This window comes from Callithrix jacchus, chromosome 15 (genome assembly GCF_049354715.1).
Source record: "Callithrix jacchus isolate 240 chromosome 15, calJac240_pri, whole genome shotgun sequence".
Taxonomy (NCBI): Eukaryota; Metazoa; Chordata; class Mammalia; order Primates; family Cebidae; genus Callithrix; species Callithrix jacchus.
In genome coordinates, this window is record NC_133516.1 from 91058626 (window position 1) to 91086389 (window position 27764).

Genomic DNA, 27764 nt, shown 5'->3' on the forward strand with positions numbered 1-27764 from the left:
GCACATTGGAACCACCTGGTATGAGCTTTCAGCCCAGCTGATGCTTAAATCTCAGAGATTCTGACCTCATTGATGTGCCCCAGGTATCAGGTTTTTAAAAAGCTCCTCTGGTGATTCTTATATATAGCAAAGTGGTTAGAAGCACTGATCTAAAGGAAAATGAAATTGGCCTAGGCCCTAGAACATGCCTGGGGAGATGGGGCATGATGGTAGTAGGATCTGGACCCTGGAGTATCCAGGAGTTGAAACTCAAGCCAGCTTGCTTTGCTTCTTGTTGATAATATGGAGGCAGGCAGAGTATACTGGATGACATTTGGTGTAGAATTTACCAAAAGATTAAACTGTGTACAGCTGTCTTTTGTTATTTAGTACAAATCAAGTAAGCTTTAGTATTTGCTTTAAGGATTGGGTCTTGGATGGTCATTAAAACTCTTCAGGAAAGTATGCTTTAGAAAAACAAAATGGCTACACATTGAAATAGGATAGTGCCTTCCTTTAGGGATGCCAGATTAATGGCTCCAATGAGAAGAGTAGCCTGACTTTACTAAACTGTTTAGGAAAATTGATATTTATTTCAAATGTTTATAGTTTATTGTCTCAGAAGATTAATGCCAAATCCTCAAAAATGTAGTGACAAGCGATGACTCATTTTAGCTCATGTCAAAACAATGCGCTTTTGTAATTTTCCTGTCCCTGGAGAAGCTATTAAACACTAAACAAAATGCTTCGGAATGAAACTGATTGAGTGTTTTAAATTATGTACTTTTGCTTGGCTATTAGCCAGATGTTCATCGGAAAAGCTCACTGTACATCAAGGCCTATGATTTGTGCTGACAATAATATTACATAGTTTACACTGCTTAAATATCAGTGATATGTATTCTAAAGCTAAATAGTCAAACAAAGTTCAGTCTCTTTGCATCAAATTGTGTAACTCTACTCTCAACCAAGTGATTTTTTGTTGTTGTTGTTAAACTCTGGACGGGATATACCTAATGGGTAAGGTATTTTTCTCTGCATTATCTTGTTGATAAATAGCACAGATTCCAGCTAGCTTAGGAAGAGTCTCACACACACACATACACACACATTTTTAAGATTTATACATACATTTGGTTTTTTGTAAGTGGTACCTTCTGTCGTGTCCCTAGTAGAGCTCAGCATAATGTTTTGCACGTAGTAGGTACACAAAATATGTGTCGCTGGTAATGATGCCAATAAACAAAACAAGAATCAGAGTGTTTTCTTCATTCATTTCTTATCATCTGTCTGCCAATAATATATGAGGTCTTACAAGAATTACTATTAAGCCAGCTATGTTTTATTTTTAAGGGACAAAATATTTAAGTGATTGGCCTGCTTTTACTGACCTAAGTAATAGAAATATTTAGATGTTGTATTAGACGTTTGTAGGAGACACTAAAATTCATGTAACTGACTCTTAGTATTCAAGACATTCTTAGTACCATGTGACATATTTTTGAGTAGGAATTCGGGGGCATGGTCTCTTGACAGCCAAAAGTATGAGGTTATTCATAACAGTTTCTGTTACACCCAGCACCTGGGAAAGAGTCAGCTCTCAACAGATATCTGTTGAATTGAACTGAATTGAACAGATATTCAACTCATTCTCATTTGCTCATTTTTTACAAGAAGCAGTTTCTCAGATGCAGTTCCATGGGAGGACATGGAAAAGGGTAGTGAAAATTAAATACCTTCTGATTCTATGGCATGGTAATAGGAAATTATCTTGATATATAAGGGTATCTAGCTGTCAGCCCATTCCAAGAAAATGGTGTGAAGGGTAGTAATTCAAACTATAACTGCAAACTGTAGTTTTGATTCGGGAAAGAAACCTTGGATTATAGTCCATTGTTACCAGTAGACACTGGACAACCAAAAAGATTAAGTCAACAAAATGCTTGTCAGGAAAAGATTCATACTAAATCAATAGCGTGATCTTATTTTTTATTAAACTTGGGGCATAGCCATGCTATGCTTTCTGCCATTCTAGTTGCCTCTCATGGAAAAGGTTTAAGAGAATTTGGAGGTTTCACACAAGCTCAAACAGAATGGTAACAGGGTAATTTCCATGTGAAGATAGTCTACAATTTAGATGAGAAATTGGATAGACTAAAGAGGAAAATAAATCTATGAGTGATTTATTTAAAGCAACTACAATGTATAAAATCATAAGCAGTGTGTCAGGACAAATACTCCTGTGCACCTAAACCTAGAACTGTTAGAATTGGACGTTTCATGATTAAGGTTATAAACAAATGGTCAAACTGTTGAGTTTAAAACTTATTTCCTGCCCATTTATAGCTCTGCATCTCTGGGTACCTTATTTATCATCTCAGGCCTTGGTTTCTTCATCTGCAAAATGCTGCTTGTAATAGTAATTCTCTAATAGGGTTTTATGAGGATTAAAAGTCAAGAGAGGAGCATTTAAAACAGTTGCTGTTTTACATAGTAAGTCTGTGTGTATTCACACGTATGTGTACATGTATACACATATGCATGTTTTAAAGAATTTTCCATATTGGTTAGGTGGGCCAAAAAAGAAGTAGGTTGAGAAGAATTTTGATAGATTTATGGATGATTCCAAAAACTGGCTATTAGGAGTAATTCATCTTTTAAGCTTACATCTGCACAGGCTGCCATGCAAGATCTTTGTAGCCACCATGAGAAACTGGGACCCTGGGCTGGTTGGATCAGTGACCTGGCCCCCCAAAAAAAGCATGTTTCTCTTTTTACTAAGATGCTTCATTTAGAAAACTATCCAACACCCTTTTCTTATTTCCGAGGCTGACATCATAATAGAGCTGTCATCCCCTGCTGCTTCATTTAATGGTACTAATTTGTCCTAAATGAAAGACTCTTCATTTGGTAATCAAAAACTATGGCTTCAAGTAATAGAAACAAGCCCAAGCTAATTGAGTTAAACAAGATCTTTGGCCAGGAAGAGTGACTGTTGAGATATGGATCTTGTTTTTCTAAGCAAATGCTCCTACTTCAGAATCTGATTGGATTTTCATCTGCCTACCTGGTTTAAGCTGCCCAATTTTCAGACAAGCACTTTACATTTCTGGCAATAGTTAGTGTGATGAATGTTTTTGTTATTATTGCTCTTAATGATAAGTGTGTGGCTTTCATTACAGTAAACAAAGATCTGTAAGGGCCATAGGCCCTTAGAATGTGCTTATTGTATTTTCATCATTTGCTATGATTTTTGTTTCTAATCTTAGAAGAGATCTTTCAGTAAGGAGAGAAAAACATTGATTCCCAATCAAGTATCTGTAATCATTTTAAGTAGTAAAACCTGCTGGGAAAAATTTACTTGGTTTCTTTGAAGGCAGTGTTTTTAGCACTGGCATTTTTGAATTATCAAATTTAAATAGAGCTTTTAAAAATATATTTACCATGCTCCTTTAGAATAGGATATTCCATTAATGAGATTAAAGAGCCTTCCAAACATTAATTTTGGTTACATTGACATCTTTTTGTTTCAAACAGTAAGCCTTGAGGTTTCCGTACTTTTCTCTTAGTTTTTTTTTTTTTTTTAACTTTTCTTTATGGCTGCTTATTGCCTTCCAGTCAAGCTTAGATTCATGCTGATTTTACCCCCTCGTCATTGTAGTGACTACCTCCTCCTTGGCTCCCACACCACCTTCTCTTCTGCGAGACTTGGTTCTATGCATCCTCTTCTGCTCTAGGATCTTCAATCTCAGTTATCATTTCCCATTAATTTCACTATTTCTACAAGTGACCAGCTTCTCTCTTTCCTTCCCATCTTTGGCAAACCTCTCGAAGGAGTATTATTACACTCTTTACGTCTATATCCTCACCACCCTCTTTGGGTCCCTAAAGTCTGGTTTCAGTGTCCACCATTCTGAAGAAATTGTTCTCTCAGAGGTCATTGGTGACATCCTCAGACCCAAAAGGCTTCACTCTGGCTCCATCCTCTGCTGCTGCTCCATGCCAGTTAATATAGTTGACTGCCTGGTCACTCCCTGAAATTCTCCTTTTGGCTTCCAAGACACTGGTCCCGCTGAATTCTCTTTCTGTATCACAGACTGCTTCTTGTCTACCTTCCTAGATAGCTTATCCCCACTGAACATAGGCATTTGCCAGGACAGCCCAGCTGTTTGCTTTCCACACCATTTCTGCACTGGTACTCTCATCTACTACTGTTTCGACTTCCTTTCTGTGCTGAAACTCCCGCATTTTTTATCTTGAGCCACTGCTGGCCTGAGTTCCGGCTAGTCCCATGTGTGCACTTACTCCTACATGGCTCACCAATTCCTCAAGCATAGAATTCCAAAGCTAAACTCGCCTGTCCTCTACCAGTCTTCTTATTGCTCTTGTTAGGACTAATCTTGCCATCAGGGTTCACAACTGCTGAGTCTAGTCATTGTATGTCTTGCATCCTCACAACATGTAACATACTCCATTTTACATCTTATAGTATAATCATTATTCTTCATTTTTCTCTTTTTTTTTTTTTTGAGACGGAGTTTCGCTTGTTACCCAGGCTGGAATGCAATGGTGCGGTCTTGGCTCACCGCAACCTCTGCCTCCTGGGTTCAAGCAATTCTCCTGCCTCAGCCTCCCGAGTAGCTGGGATTACAGGCGCACACCACCATGCCCAGCTAATTTTTTTGTATTTTTAGTAGAGAAGGGGTTTCACCATGTTGACCAGGATGGTCTCAGTCTCTTGACCTCGTGATCCACCCGCCTCGGCCTCCCAAAGTGCTGGGATTATAGGCGTGAGCCACCGCACCCCACCCATTTTTCTCTTTTATTGAGGTGTAATTTATTTTACTAAATGTGCACAAATATTAAGCGTACTGATTGATGCACTTTTACATATGTATATATCTATATAATCTCTATCCAGATCAAGATATAGAATACTTCCACCTCTGCCACTGGCCTCCTTTGTGCCATGTTCCATTTGATATCCACTTTCTTGTTGAGAGGTTACCACCATTTGATTGATTGATTGATTGATTGATTGAGACAGAGTCTCACTCTGTCGCCCAGGCCAGAGTGCAGTGGCACCATCTCAGCTCACTGCAGCCTCCGCCTTCTGGGTTCAAGCAATTCTCCTGCCCCAGCCTCCTGAGTAGCTGGGATTACAGGCATGCGCCACCACGCCTGGCTAATTTTTGTGTTTTTAGTAGAGACGGGGTTTCACCATGTTGGTCAGGCTGATCTTGAACTCCTGACCTTGTGATCTGCCCACTTTGACCTCCCAAAGTGCTGGGATACAGGCGTGAGCCACTGCGCCTGGCCCATTTGACCTCTATTACTGTGGGTTAATTCTGTCTGTTTTGAACTGCATGTGTGTGGACTCTCATATTAATGGAAATGCAACTTAATATAAATAGAATTTACACTGCCATCAGAAATGTACATAAACTCTAGTTGCTTCACTTCTTCAACATTTGGTAATGTCCTTTCAATTTAGCCTTTCTGTCCAAGTGCAGTGGTTCACACCTGTAATCCTACCACTTTGGGAGACCAGGGTGGGCAGATCACTTGAGCTTAGAAGTTCAAGACCAGCCTGGACAACATGGAGAAACCCTGCCTCTACAAAAAATACAAACATTAGTTGGGCATGGCAGTGCATGCCTGTGGGCCCAACTCCCTGGGGGCTGAGGTGAGAGGATGGCTTGAGCCCAGGGGGCAGAGGCTGCAGTGACCCGAGATCACACCACAACAGTGCTCCATCCAGCCTGGGTGACAGGGCGAGACCCTTTCTCTAAATAAACAAATAAATAAATAAAAATTAGCCTGTCTGGTAGGGCTGTAGTAGTCCTTAATTTTAAATTTAATTTGTATTTCCCTAATGATTTATAATGTTGAACACCCCCCCCTTTCACATGCTTATTAGCATATTCTCTTTAGGGCCCCTTCAGGTCTGTTTCTTTTATATTGGATTGTCAGTCTTATTTTTTTATTACATTATGGCTTTATAGGAGTTCTTCATGTATTCTGGATGTGAGTCTGTTGTTGGTTATACATAAGTAAATTTCTTCTTCCAATCTATGGCTTGCTTTTTCATCTTGTTGTTGTATTTTGATTAACATAACTTATTTACTTCAATAAAGTCTTCATTTTTTAACCTTTTATGATTGGTGACTTTTTTGTTATTTTCAAGAAATTTTTACCTGCTTCAGCGTCTTGAAGATAAAACTAAAACACAGAAAGGTTAAGTGGTTTGCACTAAGATTGTGGCAGACTCAGTTGTCCTCAAAACTTTAATTGTCCCCCTCTTGCTGGGTATATGGCTGCTCAACCGGACTTTTCTAGCTTTTCCAGTACTGAGAAGTGGCTCTGTAAGTTTGGATTGGATGAGTGAAATGTAAGTAGAAGAGATGATCATCCCTAACTTTAAAGCAAGACACTTTTCACATATTTTGCAGTTTTCCCCACCCGCCCCCTCACCCACTACCACGCACTATAACAGATATGACAGAGCTTCAGTGTTGGTCATGTGGATGAAGACAACTCTGAATGGTCTCACAGAGCAGAGCTACTTTCAACTAAGTATATTGCTGCACTATTAAGTTTTCAAAACAGTGTTTAAAAATTGCATTGTTGGCCGGGCACGGTGGCTCCCGCCTGTAATCCCAGCACTTTGGGAGGCCGAGACGGGTGGATCACGAGGTCAAGAGATCGAGACCATCCTGATCAACATGGTGAAAACCCGTCTCAACTAAAAATACAAAAAATTAGCTGGGCATGGTAGTGCGTGCCTGTAATCCCAGCTACTCGGGAGGCTGAGGCAGGAGAATAGCTTGAACGCAGGAGGCGGAGGTTGCGGTGAGCCGAGATCACGCCATTGCACTCCAGCCTGGGTAACAAGAGCGAAACTCCGTCTAAAAAAAAAAAAAAAATTGCATTGTTTTGGCCGGGCGTGATGGCTCTCCCCTGTTTTCCCAGCACTTTGGGAGGCCAAGGCAGGCGGATCACGAGGTCAAGAGATTGAGACCATCCTGGCCAACATGGTGAAACCCCATCTCTACTAAAAATACAAAAAATTAGCTGTGCGTGGTGGTGTGTGCCTGTAGTCCCAGCTACTTAGGAGGCTAAGGCAGGAGAATTGCTTGAACCTGGGAGGCGGAGGTTGCAGTGAGCCAAGATCACACCACTGAACTCCAGCCTGGCGCCTTACAATGGAGCAAGACACTGACTCAAAAAAAAAACTGCACTGATTTTATCTTTTTTTAACTCAGTTTAAAAAGACTAAAATGTTCTTTCGAAAGAGGCATCTAAATGTGTTCCTAATTTTGTATATGGGCTTAGGTTTTGTAACTAATGAAAAAAGCTGCTATCAAATATGATTTTTAAAAGTTTAAATATTTAAAGTTATTTAAATAATGTTTAGATAATTTAAAACTTGTTTGAATAATTAGAGTATATTTAAACCTATAAACATATTTTGGGGACTCTGTTATTTAGGCTTCAACAAATACACAGAGGTGTCTAGTGTATAGTGGAAGCAGCCTTTCAACTCAGATCAGCTTCTTGTACTCTTACTACTTTGTCACATTATTATTATTATTATTATTGGAGATGGAGTTTCGCTCTTGTTACCCAGGCTGGAGTGCAATGGCGCGATCTCGGCTCACCGCAACCTCCACCTCCTGGATTCAGGCAATTTTCCTGCCTCAGCCTCCTGAGTAGCTGGGATTACAGGCACGCGCCACCATGCCCAGCTAATTTTTTGTATTTTTAGTAGAGACAGGGTTTCACCATGTAGACCAGGATGGTCTCGATCTCTTGACCTCGTGATCCACCCACCTTGGCCTCCCAAAGTGCTGGGATTACAGGCTTGAGCCACCGCGCCCGGCCAGTCACATTATTATAATGCTGATGGAGTGGTGTGGAATAGGCATCTTAACTACCTGTTACCCCTTTAATATGACATCTGCAGCTCTTTGTTTGCTGAACCTAACATTGTACCAATAGCTTCCACTATTTTTTCATATTATATGTACTTAAGCCAAAGCATGCTCCTTGTTTTTTCCTGAATTTGATTGCTCTTTTTGCCCTAATCCCCTTCCCTTATGCTGTTAAATCCATTTACAGTGATTTTTGTTTTTCCTTCTCTTTTTCTTCTTGTCTAAACTATGTCTGTCTTTCAATATGCAACTCAAATGCTATCTTGATCCATTAGGGGCTCAAGCCATTTCCGAACCCTAATAGTGATCACCTCTTTCCACCACCTAAATGTTTTTCTGCTCCTGAGGGCAAAGGCCATGTGTTTTCCAGTGCCTGGCACCTGGATGGAAATCAGTAAGCATTTTGAAATGAGTGAATACATGAACTAGATGATAAGTGAATTTTTCAGGTACTGAAACTGCGTATTGAATATTTCTAAATATTGATCTGGTCATGTAATGAGTATGGCCAAGGATTTTTAAACTCTTTCCGTTGGTTTTCTGCCTTCTCTATCAGTGAAGTTCTGACTTGGCAGTTCTGAATCAGCAGAATTTCTGTGCTGTATCACTTTCATCTTCCATAACACAGCCCTTGCAGCTGGGTATGTCAGTACAAATTGCTGAAAAAGTATGACCATGACCTCATTTGACCTTTTAGCAAATAAGACCTTTCTATTTTAAAGTGAGAAGAGGTGTATGTGGACAAAGAGATGCTATTTTCTATTCAAGGCAGATGATTTGACTTAGACAACTATGTGACAACTGGCTTCACTTGTGTTCTCTTGGCATCTTAAAAGAACATCTGAACCATATTTGAAATACCATTGTGTTCCTATCTGCAAGTTCCACTGTTGAAGATTCCGATTCAGTATGTTTGGGGTTTGGCCCAGGAATCGACACTTTTAAGTATCTCCCCAGGCAACTGTGATGATCACTTAGGTTTGGGCAGTACTGGCCAAGAAAGGTTAAGAGCTCAGAGGTGGGAGTCCTTGAGTCCTAATTATCCTCTGCAGTTACTAGCAGTGTGAACTTGGGAAAGTTATTTAGTGTCTTGCGTCTCTTCAGGATAATTATTTGAATATTATGTGGACAATAATATTACCTCCTTTAAAAGGTTGTTAGGAGGATTAAATGAGAGAATCCACTGTGCTTAGCACAGTGTTTGACAGTAAATATTTAACTAACTATAATTGTTAGTTTACCACAAATTATCAAGTTATTTACAAGAGACCTTTCTTTGTATTTTTTGTATAGAATATACAAAATGTAATCTACCATCTACAAAAAAAAATCCTGTCGTGTTTGTGTGTGTGCGTGTGTGTGTTAGTGTATGTGTCCTTTCTTTTAATGTGAATCCTAATTAGATTCAAGGGTTTGTTAAAATTCTATGTGAGACTACTCTAACCCCATTTACTCTTCATGAATAATTTACCAATTAACAACTCTATACTTAAAAAATTATTGGAGAACTTTAGTGTGTGTATATGCATGTGTGTGTGTGTGTGTGTGTGTGTGCGTATAGTCTATGATAAAGAAATGCTTACCTGGAAAATGTAAGAACCAAATGTTCTAGTGCAGCATTTCTTGAACAAGTAGATGGTTAAAGTGTAATAAGTTGAGGCTATGTACGAAAGACATGCAGGGAGATGCCTATTTCAAGTTCTGGCCTCTTCTCATAAAATTAATTTTCTGTCTGATCCAATACCAAACAGAACATGGAGCAGAGATACTCTGAGCTAGGGTTTGGTGGTGCTGTCTGCAAAATACATTGAGTTTTGATTGTGTGTATGAACTGCACGTGTGCTTTTATGTGTTTCATATATCCATGGAGGAATGATGTGGAAGCCTTGGGTCAAGTGAGGGGTTCTGGGGTATGAGTGGAGTCATGGTATCAAAAGGATTTAGAGCCACCTCTGTACAATACTTACTTGTTAACAGATTTACTCCCAAGAGTCACAGTGAATAAAGAAAAGTCAAATTTTCATGCAGAAATACTCATTCATGGCAAGGGCAAGATTTCTTTTAGGTGAAGCAGAAACTCTATGCTAAGAGAATTAGTAGATTTACCTGAAAAAATCTTCTTTGCATAGAGAAATAATAATATGGCCAATAATGGTATATCGGGTGTGTCATGTCTTTTCATCTGTATAGATTGAAAATTCTGTCCGTCCCACTGCTAATTTTAGTTGACTCATAATAACGTAAAGTTCCTACCAGCTCTAGTTAATTTAGATAACTTCAGTGTATATTTTGCCACATTTTTATTCAATTTGCATTCAACTGCCTATTGAATTCTCAAATTGCATGGAGGGTAGGTGACGATAGTCATAGTCTGCACCCCGTTTCCTGTTCTTTCACTTGAATGAACCCTTCATATTCAGAGTTCATTTATCATTGTCAACAAGAGCTGTTGTCATCTGACCAGAATGAGTGAGAAATTTCAGTTCTTGGGGCAAAAGGCTTATTCAGAGCTGAAATTTTGATTAGGAATAAAGCTGATTAGTTAACAGTGATGGGCTTCGGAGTGGGGTCAGCTCACCCTCATTGTACTTGCAAGTACAATATTAATATTCTCAGATGTCCAGAACCTGTGAAACTCTTAATAGAGTTATTTATTTTTAATAAATTCTTAGGCCGGGCGCAGTGGCTCAAGCCTGTAATCCCAGCACTTTGGGAGGCTGAGGCGGGTGGATCACGAGGTCAAACGATGGAGACCATCCTGATCAACATGGTGAAACCCCATCTCTGCTAAAAATACAAAAAAATTAGCTGGGCATGGTGGCACGTGCCTGTAATCCCAGCTACTCAGGAGGCTGAGGCAGGAGAATTGCCTGAACCCAGGAGGCGGAGGTTGCGGTGAGCCGAGATCGCACCATTGCACTCCAGCCTGGGCAACAAGAGCGAAACTCCGTCTCAAAATAAATAAATAAATAAATTCTTAATAGAGTTCTTAATTAAATTCTTAATACATAATTTCTACTCTGACTCATAAGAACTTAAATCTTGTCTAAAAACCTGTATGGATTTCACAGGCTTAGAGAGGATTAAAAGGGTATAAAAATTTAAATAACTTCATCCACTGAGTATGTTTACCTAAATGTGTCATCAAACTTCTCAGTTTTCTGGTTAGAAAACTGGTTTGGGGGACACTGACTCACGCTGTCGACTGATAGAATGCAAACACATTCAGAATTCTCCTGGCAAGACTAATGTAACAAAAACAGGATTCTGTGAGCTTTTAGATGTGAAAGGTTTCATCTCTTTAATAAATCTTCCTATCGCTAAGAGCTTTAAAGTAAACAAACACATGTCTTCACAGTTGTTAGGTGCTGGGTGAGGTGGAAGATTCAAATTGCTATATTCAGTACCACTTGCCACTTTTCAAGGAAACGATTTTTATAGGTAACCTGGGGAGTGTTTTGTTTTAGCTCTGAGATCGACAAAAGTAATACCCTGTAATTCTATTATCTCCATATGTAAATAAACATTTTATGGTGTTTATTTTTTCCCTTTAGCCTATAGATCTCAAATTCTTTGCCCAAATAGTTACCTATACTCTTCCCACTACCTCATGCAATAAAGTAGATAGCTAGAATATTTATGCCCATTTTATAGATGAAACACCAACACACAACTAGTGTTATTTTTCTTAATGTTGCCCAGCAAACTTGGGCCCAAACTCAAACAATGGCCAAAGGCAGTTATATTCTCTAAGTAAGTTTAGCTGAACAACTCTTTTCGAGGATGAAGATATGGAGACTGGAATGTCTTCTTGGCAGAGCTCAGGGTACAGTTAAAATAAATAGACGCTCCTGTTTCTTTCTCCTTTCCAATTGGTTATATCTCATTGCCGTTTGTTAATTCACATGTTGCTGTACTTAGCTATTTTAGGTGAGGCAAAGAGATTAGGTAGCATATTACACACCCACATCTCCCTTTCTGGGATTTAGAATGAAATGAGATTTATTTTTCCATCTGCTTCAGCCAAATGGAAATGTATTTCTTCAATCTCATATGGCTATAAAAGTAAGTTTTGATCAGGAAGTTGTACAAGAATGGATAATGTGAAATCCATTTCTCTTGGGTTGCTTGTAATAGTTTTCCGGTTGTTGTTTTTGTTATTGTTATATAATATCTTATTATATATTATAAGCAAAATAATAATTATTATTGTTGTTGTTTCTCAGTTTGACTCTAGACACACTTAAAGCAGTGCCTTGATACACTGTAGATTCTCTTTTTTTCTTGAGACGGAGTTTCACTCTTGTTACCCAGGCTGGAGTGCAATGGCGCGATCTCGGCTCACCGCAACCTCCGCCTCCTGGGTTCAGGCAATTCTCCTGCCTCAGCCTCCCGAGTAGCTGGGATTACAGGCACGCGCCACCACGCCCAGCTAATTTTTTGTATTTTTAGTAGAGACGGGGTTTCACCATGTTGACCAGGATGGTCTCGATCTCTTGACCTCGTGATCCACCCGCCTCGGCCTCCCAAAGTGCTGGGATTACAGGCTTGAGCCACCGCGCCCGGCCTACTGTAGATTCTCTAACAAATTGCCAGTAGTGGATTGAGATTTTTCTGCAAGATGAATGTCTCACGGTGTCAGGATTAAGGGGAAATCTAGGATTGTGGCATACAGGGTCTGTATGCCCTGGCTGTAATATACTCATTCTCAACAGAGACTCAACTCCACAAATTTACCTTTTTAATGTACTTATGAGTGCAGTTCTCTGCCTGCTAAGTCTCTACTCTGCCTTCAAGCTAATTGCTGCCTGCTGGGAAACCCTCACATTTTCTCCACGCAGAACTAATCCATCTCTCTAATCAGATCCTTGAGCACTCATGCACATGCCTCTGTTACAGCTCACAGTTAATTACCTCATACTACTTACATTTCCACCTGGGCCTCAAAGACAGGATCCATGACTTCTTCCTTAGTTTTTTTTTTTTTTCCTAGTTCCTAGTTCCAAGCATAGTGTTAAGTTAAAAGGATGTCAAATGAATGAATGGTAATAAATGTCCCCATTTTCTCTCTTTTCATATGTAACCAAAATGTTCATTCTCTTCATTTTTTCCAGCAAATAATCATTTGCTTTCATTTCTTTCTTTTTGGTATATCTCCATTCACCTTTTCCAAGTCTTTATTCTTTGCTTCCTAATAACATTAAAAGTTTTAATTTTTAAAATTGTAAGGATACAGCAAAACTTTAATCTCATGAGTAATCTACATTATCATTAATAATTTTGTATCTATTTTGTTGATTATTTAAATCAAATCAAGTTACATCCATACTGACCTTTTCAGTTTTATTCATCCATAAAAAGGAATGAAGTGTATTGATACTTGTTACAACATGTCTAAACCCAGAAAACATTATTTTAAGTGAAGGAAGCCAGGCACAAATAGCTATATCTTGTATGATTCCATTTATATGAAATGTGCAGAATAGGCAAAACCATAGAGACAGAAAGGAGATTAATGGTTTCTAGAGGCTGGAGTGTCACTGCTTAATGGGCACAGAGCTGCTGCTGCCTCTTTCTGTTTGTTTTCAGACAGGGTCTTGCTTTGTTCCCCAGGCTGGAGTACAGTGGCGCGATCTCAGCTTCCTGCAGCCTTGACCTCCCCAGGCTCAGGTGATCCTTCAACCTCAGCCTCCCAAGTAGCTGGGACTGTAGGTGCATACCACCTCACCCAGCTAAATTTTGTGTTTTTTGTAGAGATGAGTTGCTCAGGCTGGTCTCAAACTCCTGGGCGCAAGCAATCCACCTGTCTCAGCCTCTCTAAGTGCTGAGATTACAGGCATGAGCCAGCACTCCTGGCCCACAGAGCTTCTTTTTAATTGACAAATAGTACTCCACAGTTTTGTTTATCCATGCCTTGACTGGTAGACATTTGGGTTGTGTTCACTTTTTGACTGTCGTGAATAATGCTGCTGTGAATATTTGTGTACGGATTTTTATGGACATGCGTTTTCATCTTCTCGGCTGCACACCTAAGAGTAGAATTGCTAAGTTGTATGGTAACTGCAATGAACTGAATATTTGTGACCCCTCAAACTCTTATGTTGAAATTGTAACCCCCAATGTGATGATTTTAGGAAGTGGGGCCTTTGGGGGATAATTAGGTTTTGAGGGTACAGGAGCATTCATGAATGGGATTAGTGGCCCCTTACAAGAACTTTCTTACCCACTTTCCACCATGAGGAAACAAAGAGAGGACAGAAGTCTACAGCCCAGAAGAGGGCGCTTGCCAGAACACTGTTAGTATCCTCATCTCCGACTTCCAACTTCCAGAATTGTGAGAAATAAATTTCTGTTGTTTACAAGCCACCCAGTCTCTGGTATTTTGTCATAGCAGCCCCAGCCGACTAAGGCAATAACTCTACACTTAACTGCCAGACTATTTTCTAATGCACCATTTATCATTACTCCACAGCAACATAGGAAGGTTTCGATTTCACATCCTTGTCAGTTCTTGTTATTATATTTTTGATTAAAGTTATCCTAGTGGATATGAAGTGGTATCTGTTGCCAGTGATTAACCTATTTCTAAAGGAAAATAGAAAGTAAGAGGCATTTGAAGTTATTAAGAGTCAATTAACCAAAGAATGTTTAATACAAAATAAAAAGGATACAATCTAAAGCTCATAAGGTGGCCTGCCTAAATGAATTGCATCTATAAAATTGAATAATATGCAACCACTTAAAACAATAGAGCCAGGTGTGATGGCTTACGCCTGTAATCCCAGCACTTTGGGAGGCCGAGGCGGGTGGATCATGAGGTCAAGAGATCGAGACCATCCTGGTCAACATGGTGAAACTCTGTCTCTACTAAAAATACAAAAAATTAGCTGGGTGTGGTGGTGGGTGCCTGTAGTCCCAGCTACTCAGGAGGCTAAGGCAGGAGAATTGCCAGGAGGCGGAGGTTGCAGCTACCCAGGAGGCGGAGGTTGCGGTGAGCCGAGATTGCGCCATCGCACTCCAGCCTGGGTAACAAGAGCAAAACTCCGTCTCCAAAAAAAAAAAAAAGAAGAATAGAAAAAGTATTGTGTAATCTTCATGAATTGCTCATACATGCTTGTAATAATGTTTTAAAGATAAATACAAGAACCCATTCAGGGTAGGTTATCTTTGAGGATTAGGAAGAGAGAAGAATGCTATGTGTGGGACCCTGAAGAATATATGCAAGATACAGAGTGAAAAAGCTGTGTGTTGGAAATTACTTATTTTTAAGAAAAGAAAAAACATAGAAAACACATATTCAGTCTCATGAATCTTGCTAATGCTTTTCTTCTGAAGCTACAAGTTACCTGTTTGTTAGGCATCTAGGGTATTTCAGACTGTTATTGAGAAATTCATGGAAATAAGTGGAGTATGTGTATGATAAGTAGAGAGGAAATGTAAAGAAGTGAGGATTGGCAAGTAAGAACTGAGTTAAATAGGAAACTGATAGAGAATTCTCACATACTCCAAACTAACTGAATTTAAATTAGATGGGGCATTTGGCAAAATCGGCCTTAGATCCCACAATTTTAAACAAATCAGACTTTTCAGGACCATGTAGGGCCTGTACTAAGTTTTATGGACTATTGCCAAATATGTCATGTGGTGAGAAAGGTGAGCCAGGATGCTGGATATGTATTCTAAGGCTTGACGTAGGATACATGAAGGAGGAAACCTCACACCTTTCAGAGAATGAGCAACAGAAGTTTATTTTGTTTGGAAGACCAGTGATACTACGCAATGAAAATCTGAATTTGATTGGTAAAAAGAAATACACTGCAATTATATAGACAAGGTGAAAATACTCTTTGAAGAAAATGTTATAATCTTTAAGTGTGTTTTTGATATGTTGGATTTTTTTTTTTCCAGAAGCAACACATCTCTAAACAAAGCCCAAGTCAGTGGGAAAGTCTGATTCATGTCATTAACATTCATTAATACTCTTTATAACATCATATCATGTTTAAATTGAGGTCACATTCAAGATTAGTCCCAGGTAAAGTTACAAAGTAAGAAATTGGCTCTCTTCGTTGTTAGTAATGGTAAAATTTCTTTTACAGAGGGCAGTTTAGCTATAGGTTTCCAAATCCTTAAATAGATTTATAACTTTTGACTCAGCAATTTCACATATAAGAATTTATTCTAAATAATGAGAGAGGCATAAAAATTAATTGGACTGTGAGGCCATTCAGGATAGTATTCTTTATAATAGTGACAAAGGAGGAATATAAATGCCCACAATAGGGAATTTGTTAAATAAATTGTGATACATCTGTGTGATACAGTAGTTTCCACCTACTTTAATATTATGGTGTAGAGTAGTTGGTGGTTTGGGAAAATGGTCACGATGTTTTCTTAGCGAAAAAATATTTTTGTTAGTGAAAAACTGCAAAGTATGAATTGAGTCAGTTGTTTTTGGTGATTTTTTAGTTAGTATCTCTAATCTGTTTAATCTTAAAATCCCCGTTTAGGATCATTTTTTTCTTCTAGCTCCATGATAAGGGCACCATACACTCTTACTTCTTTTGGGGATAGTCCCAAAACTCGCAAGCTCATTCTGCTTTCCCCATCAAAATGGGCTTGTCTTATATCCCATTCTCCTATAAGCAAGCCAGCCAAAGGGAATGAATCCAGAAGCTAATTCATGATGAGAGATTAATGGAAAATAATAGATTAAAATGTAGCCAAATTTTCCTACATTTTATTCACTCATTCAAAAAAATATTTATTTTACTTCTCCCATGTTCTTGGCCCTGAAGAAGGGGCTGTGTAACAAAATATATCAAAAGTAAGCCCATTTACCTTAGAGTGGGAATATTTGTTTTTTCACAATAATTTTAGACAGTGGCAAGCCAAGGGGAGCATTGGAGTCTTTGGGTGTACTTAAATACCATCACTTTGCTTAAGTCTTAATTTCACATAAATGGAAGGCTATGTTTTTCATAATATCACTAAACTAACATTTCTGTTTATCTAAGTAGAATGATTTACCAAAAAGAAGAAATGGGTCTAATGGTTTAAAAAAAAAGTTCACTAAGCACTGTCTTGCCCAGCTCAGTGTCATACAATGTTACATCACTAGGACATTCACTAATTCTCCTACACTGAAGAAAATAGGGTACCACCATGCCTTGAGTATGAGCCCTCATTTGTGCCTCTGCTGTATCCCCACTTACTTGATTTTGTGTCTGTCTCCCCTATATTAAACAATATGCCCCTTGAAACCTCTCATTCATTGTCACATTATTAGAACCCAGTATAGGGTCTACTTCTATGCTTTCTTGGCAACTCAAAAAATGCCCAGTGGTATCATGCAGAGTACATAAACTAACTACTTCGAAGAAAGGCAAATTTGAAGAAAGATGCTTGTAGTGGTTAATTTTACTTGTCAACTTGACTAGGCCATGGGGTGTCCTTATAGCTGGTTAAACGTTATTTTGGGGTGTGTCTGTGAGGTGTTTCCAGCATTTCAGTTAGTAGACTGCCCTCCCCAGTGTAAGCAGACATCCTGCAATCTGTTGAGAGCTGAATGGAACATAAAGCTGAAGGCAGGTTGAATTAACTGCCCGGGTTAATTGCACTGGAACATCAATCTTCTGTCATTGCCACTCCTGATTCTTAGACTGGGAATAGAATCTGTACCACTGACTTCCTAAGCTTTCAGGTCTTTGGGCTACACGACTGGCTTTCTTGGGTCTCTGGTTTATAGGCAGCAGATCATGGGACTGCCCAGCCTTTAGGATCATGTGAGCCAATACTTTATAATAAAGGTTTATACACACACACACACACACACACACACGTTGTGTTTCTCTGCAGGACCCTGACTAATACAGTGCTAATGCTCACTGAGCGCTTTTTATGTGCTAGACATCATACTTACCACTTGCTGTACACTATGTAATTAGTAATCACAAGATCTCTATCATTCTCTAAACAGATGGTAAAACTGAGACTCAAGATGAAATGCTTTGCCCAAGGTCAAACAGCCAGTAGGATCAGATGAGAGGATGGGACAATGCTTCGTGGTCTGTGCTCCATGTTTGTTTTCCTAACTTGAGTCTAGGCTTTTAACTCTGATACCCTATGCTCTTTCATAAGGCCCTTCTGCACAGTGATATTTGCTCATCACTTGTACCAGCCATCATCTTCATGGCTGGCCAGAGCTGTTTGGCTTCATCTTCTCATCTGAGGAATTAATACACTTCCCAGGAATGTTTACCTATGACCTTCAAATTCAGCATACAGTTTAATTCTAATATTCCACCTTGATTACCACTTATGAGGCAAAAATTTCCATTTTGATGTGGTTTAATGACTCTTCTTCTTCCTTTATATATTTTTTAGTCCAGATGGAACAGAAGTTTTGAGGTTGCCTTCCACATTCAGTTTTTGGCTGCCGGTTTTATAGGGCTGTTGAACTAGTAATCACCAGCCAGTTAGTAGATGTATGTATAGAGTGTTTAATGTATGTCCTGCATTCTCCTAGGGCTATGCTGGCTGTTGGACAATTATTGTCTTTATTCTCTTTTTTGCCTGATCTTCCATAGTGTTGAACACCTGCCATTCTTCCTAAATTATCTACAGATTATTTTGAGTGTCTTGTCTTTTCAACTATATTTCAGTTGTGTCTTGGATCTCAATAACACCAAGCACAAGGTTTGAGTACCTTGGAATGCTTCTATGGAGAACAGCATCAAATATATTATCAGGAGAGCTGGCTTCTGGTCTGGCTCTGCAACTATTTAGCTGCAAGATTTGGTGATTTTTTTAATCTGAGACTTGATAGGCCTCACTTTTCTCAATTCAACAAATCAAAGCATTGGTCTATTGCTAGGTCTTTTCTAGCTTAAATTCTTGGCTTCTGGGATTTCTGTAATTTTTGATAGTTATCTGATAGATTCATTCATGGTGGTGGTATTAACAGGAATAGAAAGGTTGTGAGTGGACTTGGATTTGCAAAGATGATATTAGGTTCAGTTTCAAATATGTGGAAGCAGTAGGATACACTGAAATCTAGATGTCCTTTAAGAATGCACATACAGATTTAGATTTAAAGTTGGTGGTAGTTACTGTCATTCTCACTAACCTCTATTGGTAGGGGAGTTAGAATCCTAGGCTTGAAATAAAAGTTGCTTGTTGATAACAATCACATAATCACAAATTTTTAGGTGTGAAAGAGACACAGTAATCATATAGCCTTCCTTTGTTTTATATACCAGAAACCTAAAGATTTGAGGAACGGAAGTTGCCAAAAGTTATACATGGCTACAGATTGTGTCTGCAGATCAGACACCCCTCACTAGGCTTGTTAATGTTTTCTTTTAAGCATTCATAGTATTCTTTTTTTTTTTGAGATGGAGTTTCGCTGTTGTTACCCAGAATGGAGTGCAATGGCACGATCTCGGCTCACCACAACCTCCGCCTCCTGGTTTCAAGCAATTCTCCTGCCTCAGCCTCCCGAGTAGCTGGGACTACAGGCACGCACCACCATGCCCAGCTAATTTTTGTATTTTTAGTAGAGACGGGGTTTCACCATGTTGATCAGGATGGTCTCAATCTCTTGGCCTCGTGCCTCCCAAAGTGATAGGATTATAGGTTTGAGCCACCGCACCCGGCCCATAGTATTCTTTTGTAAGCAATAAATTCACTATCATATACATTCAAATACACATTCGAAATTATTTGTAAAATTTTGTTTAGAGAAACAATTTCTGGGAAGGAAAAGCAATCAAGTAGTATTGTCACTCTATCTGAATTTTAAACTCTGAAATTAAAAGGCATTGTATGGAAACTGCTGAATTGTGCAGTTCTAGGAGTATGGTTTTGTGACATCTGTTGAAAGTTAAGTCATGGTGTACCATCCTAAATGGTTTTTTAGGACCCACATGAAGTCATCACTCTCTCTGCATCCCTTTTCAGATCCTGTGTTGAGTCTAGCATGTATGAACACAAGGCCGATCGTGTTGTAATTCTTTATAGAATTACAATAACAAAATATGTGTTTGTGGTGGATCTCCATTTTGTTTTGGCAAAGAACTAGATGTCCATGACGAAGGTGAAATGGAGATCTGGCAACCATTTCAGTACTTACAAGACATAGTCTTGAGAATATGTAACACAAATAACTCCTTGCCAGAAAAACTGAAAGGAAAAGATTGCATTTGAGTACAACGTATTCTACAACAATAGTTTAGTGTGTATGAAATTTACAACTGCTGGCTTTCAAAATATTTTTTAAGTAGATTTTATTCTTTTTAAAGCTTTATAACCACCGTGTATTGCTTTGTGGGATATCCTTAAAAGCTGAGATTTAAGACCAAAGAAACTGAAAATTCGAATGGCATGATATTGAATTCTCTAATAAAGTAGTTTAATGTGTTTGTTGATTTCTCCTGAATGTTCTGTCTTCATGAGCATTAATGTTATTACATTATTTTACAATAGTGGTACCTTTTTTTCTACCCATCATGAACTCATAATGCCTTAGAATAATCAGTATCAGGTCTTAAAGACTGCAGTGGTGTCTTTGTTTTACACAATGAGCAAATATTCAGGATTGTGTGTAGGTGAAAGCCACATCTGCCTTCTTCGCCCATTATCTAGTATGGGACCTGGCTTGCAATAGACATATATAATTAATCCATTGTTGTTTGTTGTTTTTCTTTTTTCTTTTTTTTTTTTTTGAGACAGAGTCTCACTCTGTCACCAGGCGCCAGCCTGGAGTGCAGTGGCACAATCTCGGCTCACTGTAACCTCCGCCTCCCGGGTTCAAGCAATTCTCTTGCCTCAGTCTCCTGAGTAGCTGGGACTACAGGCACACGCCACCATGCCCAGCTAATTTTTGTATTTTTAGTAGAGTTGGGGTTTCACCATGTTGGCCATGATGGTCTCAATCTCTTGACCTCGTGATCCACCCACCTCGGCCTCCCAAAGTGCTGGGATTACAGGCTTGAGCCACCGCGCCCGGCCTTGTTGTTGTTTTTCTTTTGTTTTGTTTTGGTGAATGGATGGCAAGCAGCACTAGCTCCAAACTAATGAGTTGCATCTAAAAATTAGTTAAATTAACTCATTCAAGGGAGTATCCAAATCCTCTAGAAAGAACTTTTGATGTTTTTGACAGAAACCTTTAAAAGAGGTCTGATGGCCAGGCGTGGTGGCTCATGCCTATAATCCCAGCATTTTGGGAAGCTGAGGCGGGTGGATCACGAGGTCAAGAGATTGAGACCATCCTGGTCAACGAGGTGAAACCCCGTCTCTACTAAAAATACAAAAAATTAGCTGGGCATGGTGGTGCGCGCCTGTAGTCCCAGCTACTTGGGAGGCTGAGGCAGGAGAATTGCTTGAACCCAGAAGGCGGAGGTTGTGGTGAGCCGAGATCGTGCCATTGCACTCCAGTCTGGGTAACAACAGCGAAACTCTGTCTCAAAAAAACAAAACAAAAAAAAAGGTGGTCTGATATACTCAGTTAATGTAGGGTCAAATATGGCTCAAGCAGTGTTTTAGTCACCTTGTCTGATGGCAGTCTGGAAAAATAGACCTGTCATAATAGAAAAGGATTGATGGTGAAAATACTTGTTTATAGTTTCAGCCAAAAGGAGAGCTGGAAGTGGTTTGTTCTTCATTAAAACTTAACGACAAACAACTTCCCCAGGGTGTGGTCAAGGCAACAATTACCTGAAGCTGGACCCCTGGTGACTTTCCTCCAAAGGGCCCTATGGCCTCTGCACCACATTCTATCTAGTCAAACTTGGACAGAAAGGAAAGAGATTAGTTCTACCTTGAATCCTTTCTTTGTGGCTTCTGAGAAGCTACCATTTGAACTTCTGATTGACCAAACTGATTTGTCAGTGCTAACCTACTTGGCCAAGATTTTATGAAAAGTAATTTAAGGCTTTGACAAAATCCATGGTTGAACCCACAGTTTTATACAGTTGCCATAACAATATTTGTTTCCTTGTTGAGTTGTTATTTCAAGACCAGAAATGCAGTAACATATATGGTTCGCCTACATAATTTGTTTTAGTATTCTAAGAAAGAATGCATGGTTTCAAAAAAAAAAGCAACTTTTTTTTTCTTTAGAGGCTTTTTCTCCATTGAAACTGAAAAAGAAAAAAAAATATGCAAGGTTTTTTGAAAGTACAGACAAAATTGGCATTTCACTTATGGGAAAATTTTACAAAATTACACTGACTAAAAGTGACTTTTGTTTTGGCTTTCCTGTGAAGCCATACCGAAAGGCCAAAAATTATTGGCATTGCTTTTGTGTAAAAAACCTTTTACATAGACTCCACTTGTAATTCAGCCAAGTACATAATTCAGGTCATTGGTGACACACGTATCCACATGTTGGCGCTGGTCAGTGAATAGAAGGTTGTCATGAAACGTGGACAGACCATTACCATATGGACAGACCAAACCGTACAGATTACAGCTAAGGAAACTTTGCATTAACGTGCTTGGGAACAGGCTTTCCTGAGCTGATCCCTGCCCCCACCCGCCCTCAGTGGGAAAGCCAATTGCTTACTGATTACGACAGCAACATCACTTGGCAAACATTTTGGCCTGAACTCAATGTGTGACATCAGTCTCCTTTAGGGTTTTCCACATAAAACAAATTCTCCAAAGAAAACACAGAAATTGAGCCTTAATTTGAAATCCATTATAACATCCTCTGAAGTCTCATTAACTACCTCAATCATGTATTTCTTAATTTTTGTTTTATTTCCAGGTAGATACAACCCAAAACTTAGAATATGAGCACTAAACCTTTACCATGTTTATTTCAGAGTTTCAACCAGATAGTCCTTTGTATCTGTCTTCACCCAACCTTTCCTTTTACTGGGGTTATGATATCTTTGTTTCACTGCTGGGAGGGTTGCTAGTTTGGGAGTGGTTTACATCACTTTGAGGAAGGAAGTAAACATTATTCTTTGACCCTTTAGGATAAGTTAGTTGCACTTTCCTGCGAGGCAGCTGTGTGCTTGAGAGAAAGAACTGTCAGTAAGTTGGAAGGATTCAGTGATTGTATATTTTGCTACCGTACCATCAAGGCACGCTACAGATACTTCACACTCTTGTGTGTAAGCACCTCCTGTGAGTGTACTTACCTGAGGTCATTAGTTTCCCCCACTTCCTGTTTTGTTAGGTGGTATTCCTTTAATACTACTTTGATGCACATGGCCTTAAAACAGGCAGAAATCAGTTATGCCTCATGAGGCCTGCAGTCTCCCAGCAAGAGGCAGGAAAGCAGGAAGGGTGGATGCGAATGGGCTAGCAGTACCAAGATACAGGAATTGTGATGTTGGCCAGGCAAAACAAGGAAAGTCACTTACACATCAAGTGAGTTAAGAATAGGTTTAGGCCGGGCGCAGTGGCTCACGCCTATAATCCCAGCACTTTGGGAGGCCGAGGCGGGTGGATCACGAGGTCAAGAGATCGAGACCATCCTGGTTAACATGGTGAAACCCCGTCTCTACTAAAAATACAAAAAATTAGCTGGGCATGGTGGCGCGCGCCTGTAGTCCCAGCTACTCGGGAGGCTGAGGCAGGAGAATTGCTTGAACCCAGGAGGCGGAGGTTGCGGTGAGCCGAGACCACGCCATTGCACTCCAGCCTGGGTAACAAGAGTGAAACTCCGTCTCAAAAAAAAAAAAAAAGAATAGGTTTAATATTGTCATATTCACACAATTTTATCTAGAAGCTGTTTCTTGGCATGTAGAAAGAGATGAATATTCTCATATCTCTGGAATGGCTAAACAGGGAGTGATAGACACTTTTTCCTACTTCTTGTTAATGGCATGTTCACTTTAATTATTCTTCAAGGCAAAAAATCCTATAAAGGAAATTTTATATCCTATGAAGCTTAAATAAAGATCTCTTACATTCTTTCTCTTAAATTCATTTTGTATATTTAGAAATACTATTCTTGATACACTGATTCAGTGGTATATACTTTACATTTTTTTCCACACTTTTTCTTTTCCGCCAGCCCATGGCCTTTATTCTCACTGATCTTTTGTTCCCATTTCTCAGTGTTGCTCCGCCTCGCTCTCTTGGTTTAAATAATCTCTGCCATCTGCCTCCCAATATTCCAGAGTAACTTCAGGATAGCCCTCCCCAGCCTTCCTCCAGAAGATAGGAGAGATACACAGTGAATATCAGAACTCTCCTCCAATAGCCTTTCACATTCCCATCATAAATCTGTATCTTCTTGCCTTTTTATTAATGTGGTAAGCCCCCCAGGGCAGGGACAACCTGCACCTCTTTGATCTATGGCCGGCAACACTCTGACCGTGGTCAGTAAATGTTCATAATAATGAAAGATGAAAGAAAGTGTCTGTGTTCAACAAGTTAGTGCCAAGTAAGTATGGAAGCCAAACGAGGCCACTAGCGCCAAACCACAGGGGTTCAAAATAATGTTTAATATAACATTGTCTCATTGAATAACAAATCTTATATTGTAATGTCTGAGTCCCATCTTCCTTTGGTGCCAGATTTCTTGTATTCCTTTAATCTGCCCATGCAGATATTTCAGAGTTCATGAGCAGCGAGTTAATAAGACCTTTCTTCTGCCCCCTCTCTGCCATGTAGTGAAAAATAACCCTCCTGGAAAAAATCTGAGTGAATGTAAGTGCCGTGGATTCTCCGGCGCTCCCAGCAAGAGTCACCCGTAACGTATATGGAAAAGAAAAGAGAGTTTGCTATTGGCCTAGATATTGAAGTAACTAACTTAGGTCACCTAGCTGAAGTATGAATTGGAAGTAGTTGAATACACCCGTTGAAATCACTAGTATTTTGGAAAGGAGAGCTCACAGGTAGTTATTTTTTTCTGCATTTTTCTATGACTGTTAGAATGTAGCATCATTAGCCCTGTAACTCATAAAAGTACACATGGCAATAACAAAAGCAAGATAAATGCCCAGTAAAAATTTGACATTGCCAAGATCGGTTACTTTCCGTCTTCTCAGTATTAACCCTTTTCAGGGGGTTCATTTTCCTTTCAATTTCATACGAGTGCTTATACTGTCCACAGTGGTTCAGAATAGAGGGCCAAAGTAGAATAAAATAATCTACCCTACATAGTTAGAAAATATTTACCAACCAAACTCTCCTTTTTTGCAGCTCAGCTTCTCAAAATACTAGTTCACATTTTAAGCTCCTACATTCTTATTTCTTGTTTAGTTTTTCAAAGCATTGCTATTTGGCTTCTGCCCATACCGCTTTATTGAAATGGCTCGTTAAGTTCCTCGGAATCTTCCTCATTGCCAAATCCTGGGACATTTCACTCTTTTCTGCATTATTTGGTGCTATTTGACTGTACACTCTTTTTTAAAAGTCTTTGCTTGCTTCATTTCATTGCCGTCTTTGTTTTCTGGTTCTTCTGAGCTTCCACCATTTTTTCAGCTTCCATTTTTGACCTCTTTTTCTTTCAGAAAACCGCCAAGCCTTGATGTAGTCTAGAGTTCCCTTTTCAGCATTCTGTCTTCTCACCACACCAAACACGCACAGTTTCAGCTGTCACTACTACAGATACATATCACTAGCCCGTCCTTTTGCAGACCTACATTTCCAACCATGGATTGACTTTATATATATTATTATTTTCACCAGATACTGAAATATACCAAGGTACCTCATATTCAGCATGTCTAAACCAGGACTCATCTCCTACCACTCACCAAGTAAAACCATCCTGCCTAATCAAAATCCTACAATACAGAAAGCTGAGCCCCATTCCCATATTACATATGGTGGTGAATAGCTAGGAATGCTTCTCAGTAACTCCATGTTTCCCTTGCTCTGCTCTCCCGTCTCAACAGTCACTACTTCATACTGACTAAACACCATAAGTAGCTCCTGCGTACACCCCTCCTCTCCAACCTCATGGCCATTGGGACACATTCCCTCATCTTTCTCATCTAGATATTTGCCTCCCATGTGAGTTTCCTCCACCTAGTCTAAAGCTCCTCCAGTTGTTCCTCCACGTTCCCTTAATCGTTTATTAGGAAAGCGTAATAGATCATCTCATTTTCCCTTTCACAATTTCCCATTTGCTCCTTCAGGCCAGTAGTATAAAGTCCAGTTGCTCAAAGCAAGCCTTTCCTTTTCTCATCCTACAGCCATGGCCTGTGCTGTAGCGACGTGAAAAGCTTGAGTTCCCTCAGAATGCAGATTCTTTTCTCACTTTTGCACTAACATACTTATTTCACCCTTTGTCATGAATATAGTTTGCATTCTTGTTTGCCTAGGGACTAGACTCCTATTTCCTACTTTTCGCAGCCGTTACAAGGCACTCCCTTGAAGAGTTAGGGGCCCAACATTTACCGTTCCACAGGCTTTATCACATCTGGTTATCCATGCATTGTACTGATAATGTCTTTAAACATGTCTTTTTCCTCACCCTAGACTGTGAGAACTTTGAGAACAGAGACTGTGTCATATTCATCTTTGTATCCCTGACACCGGGTCCGGTGGCCAGCCCACAGGTTGCAGAATGGGACATTGCTTTGTCCAAAGCAGCCTTACCTTTCACATTCCTGTTCTAGTAAGCATATGAATTCATCACTCTTCTCCATGTATTCCTTATGTTTTCTCTTTTCTTCCTCCAACTCCAGAATGGTTTGCCTATGGGATTTTTCTACCGTTAAGAGCTGTCCCAGGATTCGTCTGTGAGATTCTTTATGTTTTTCCACAACTTTGTCCAACTATGAAAGAAAACACATTTATAGCCTGTTAACAAATTGTTTATAATACTGCCATCTTTCACGCTTTTAGAAGTGTTCCTGTTTTGATGAATTCAGGAATGGGTTTTTTTAAATCTCCTTGTTTAGTGTTTATTCTCTTGTTAATTGATACTTTTGGGTGCATTTCAACACAAATGCAGTCTTCTTATTGTCATCAAATTTTTCTAGAGAGAATAATCTGTGCCCCTGTGGGTATCAGCAGTTTTCACATAACCTCTTTCTGACACTTTTACGTCTCTCTCCTGAGAAGCTACGTTAAAGGAATGACGGGAAGTAAGAGGACCCTTGCACAGTGTTGAATTCGCATCTGCTCTGGATGATCTCTTCTGCCCCAGCCCACCCTATAATTCTCTCTACCAGTACATGCTCATGTTTTTTATGTTCTTATACATCAAGCTATTTCCATTAAAATAGATATATGGATAATCTATTATGTGTTGGTGTGTAGTGTGAATGTTACCAAATGTAAGCTCTACGTCCTTTCTGATTTTTACAGCACCATCAACCTGTGCCTGATATATGTGTTTGTCTCCCCTGCTAGACTGTGAACTCCCCGAAAGCAGGGCCTTTATCCTTTATTTATTTATTTTTTTTAATTCTTGGCATCTAACAGAGTGCCTTGGTTATAACAGGTGCCCAGTTTACAGATTGAAAATAAAACAAGCAAGCAAGGAGTCCAGAAATGAAGGAAGGAGTGGGGGAGACTGAGATCTTTTTTTTCACACATCTGCCTTTATTGTGAGCAGCACGTGGGACACTTTGGGCAGTAGTTTAAAAAAATTGATTAACAAAAGTAGTGATTCGGAGAAGCTGCCTAGTTGGTACCCTTGGGAGCTTGTACAAGGATGCTAAGCCACAGCAGCAGGGCAGGCCTCCATAGCCTAGGAAGAGTGAGACCACCGAAGACATGGGGAGCTCTTGGCAGATACCCCAGGTGCGCTTGGTGGAGGTGGAGGTGACCTCATAAACAAAGAACCAGGCAGTAAAGAACATGCCAGTGGCTGAAAGCATCACGGTCAGATGGAATTAGACAGCCAGGCTTATTGGGCTGGTTTATCACCTCCTG

The 27764-nt window shown here is 39.6% G+C and overlaps 2 protein-coding genes across 19 annotated transcripts in view; one reads left to right on the plus strand and one right to left on the minus strand.

Annotated features, from left to right (window-relative positions):
- CMSS1 (cms1 ribosomal small subunit homolog) overlaps positions 1-27764 on the plus strand; it is a 390132-nt gene that overhangs the window by 91131 nt on the left and 271237 nt on the right. The gene's annotated exons all lie outside the window — the stretch shown is intronic.
- Positions 1-27764, minus strand: part of FILIP1L (filamin A interacting protein 1 like) — a 305341-nt gene that overhangs the window by 76532 nt on the left and 201045 nt on the right. For all 5 annotated transcript variants that reach the window (XM_035274881.3, XM_078352207.1, XM_078352208.1 and 2 more), the window contains one exon: positions 26481-26659. In XM_035274881.3, coding sequence (XP_035130772.2) covers positions 26481-26659 — 179 coding nt within the window. The remainder of the gene's footprint in view (positions 1-26480; positions 26660-27764) is intronic.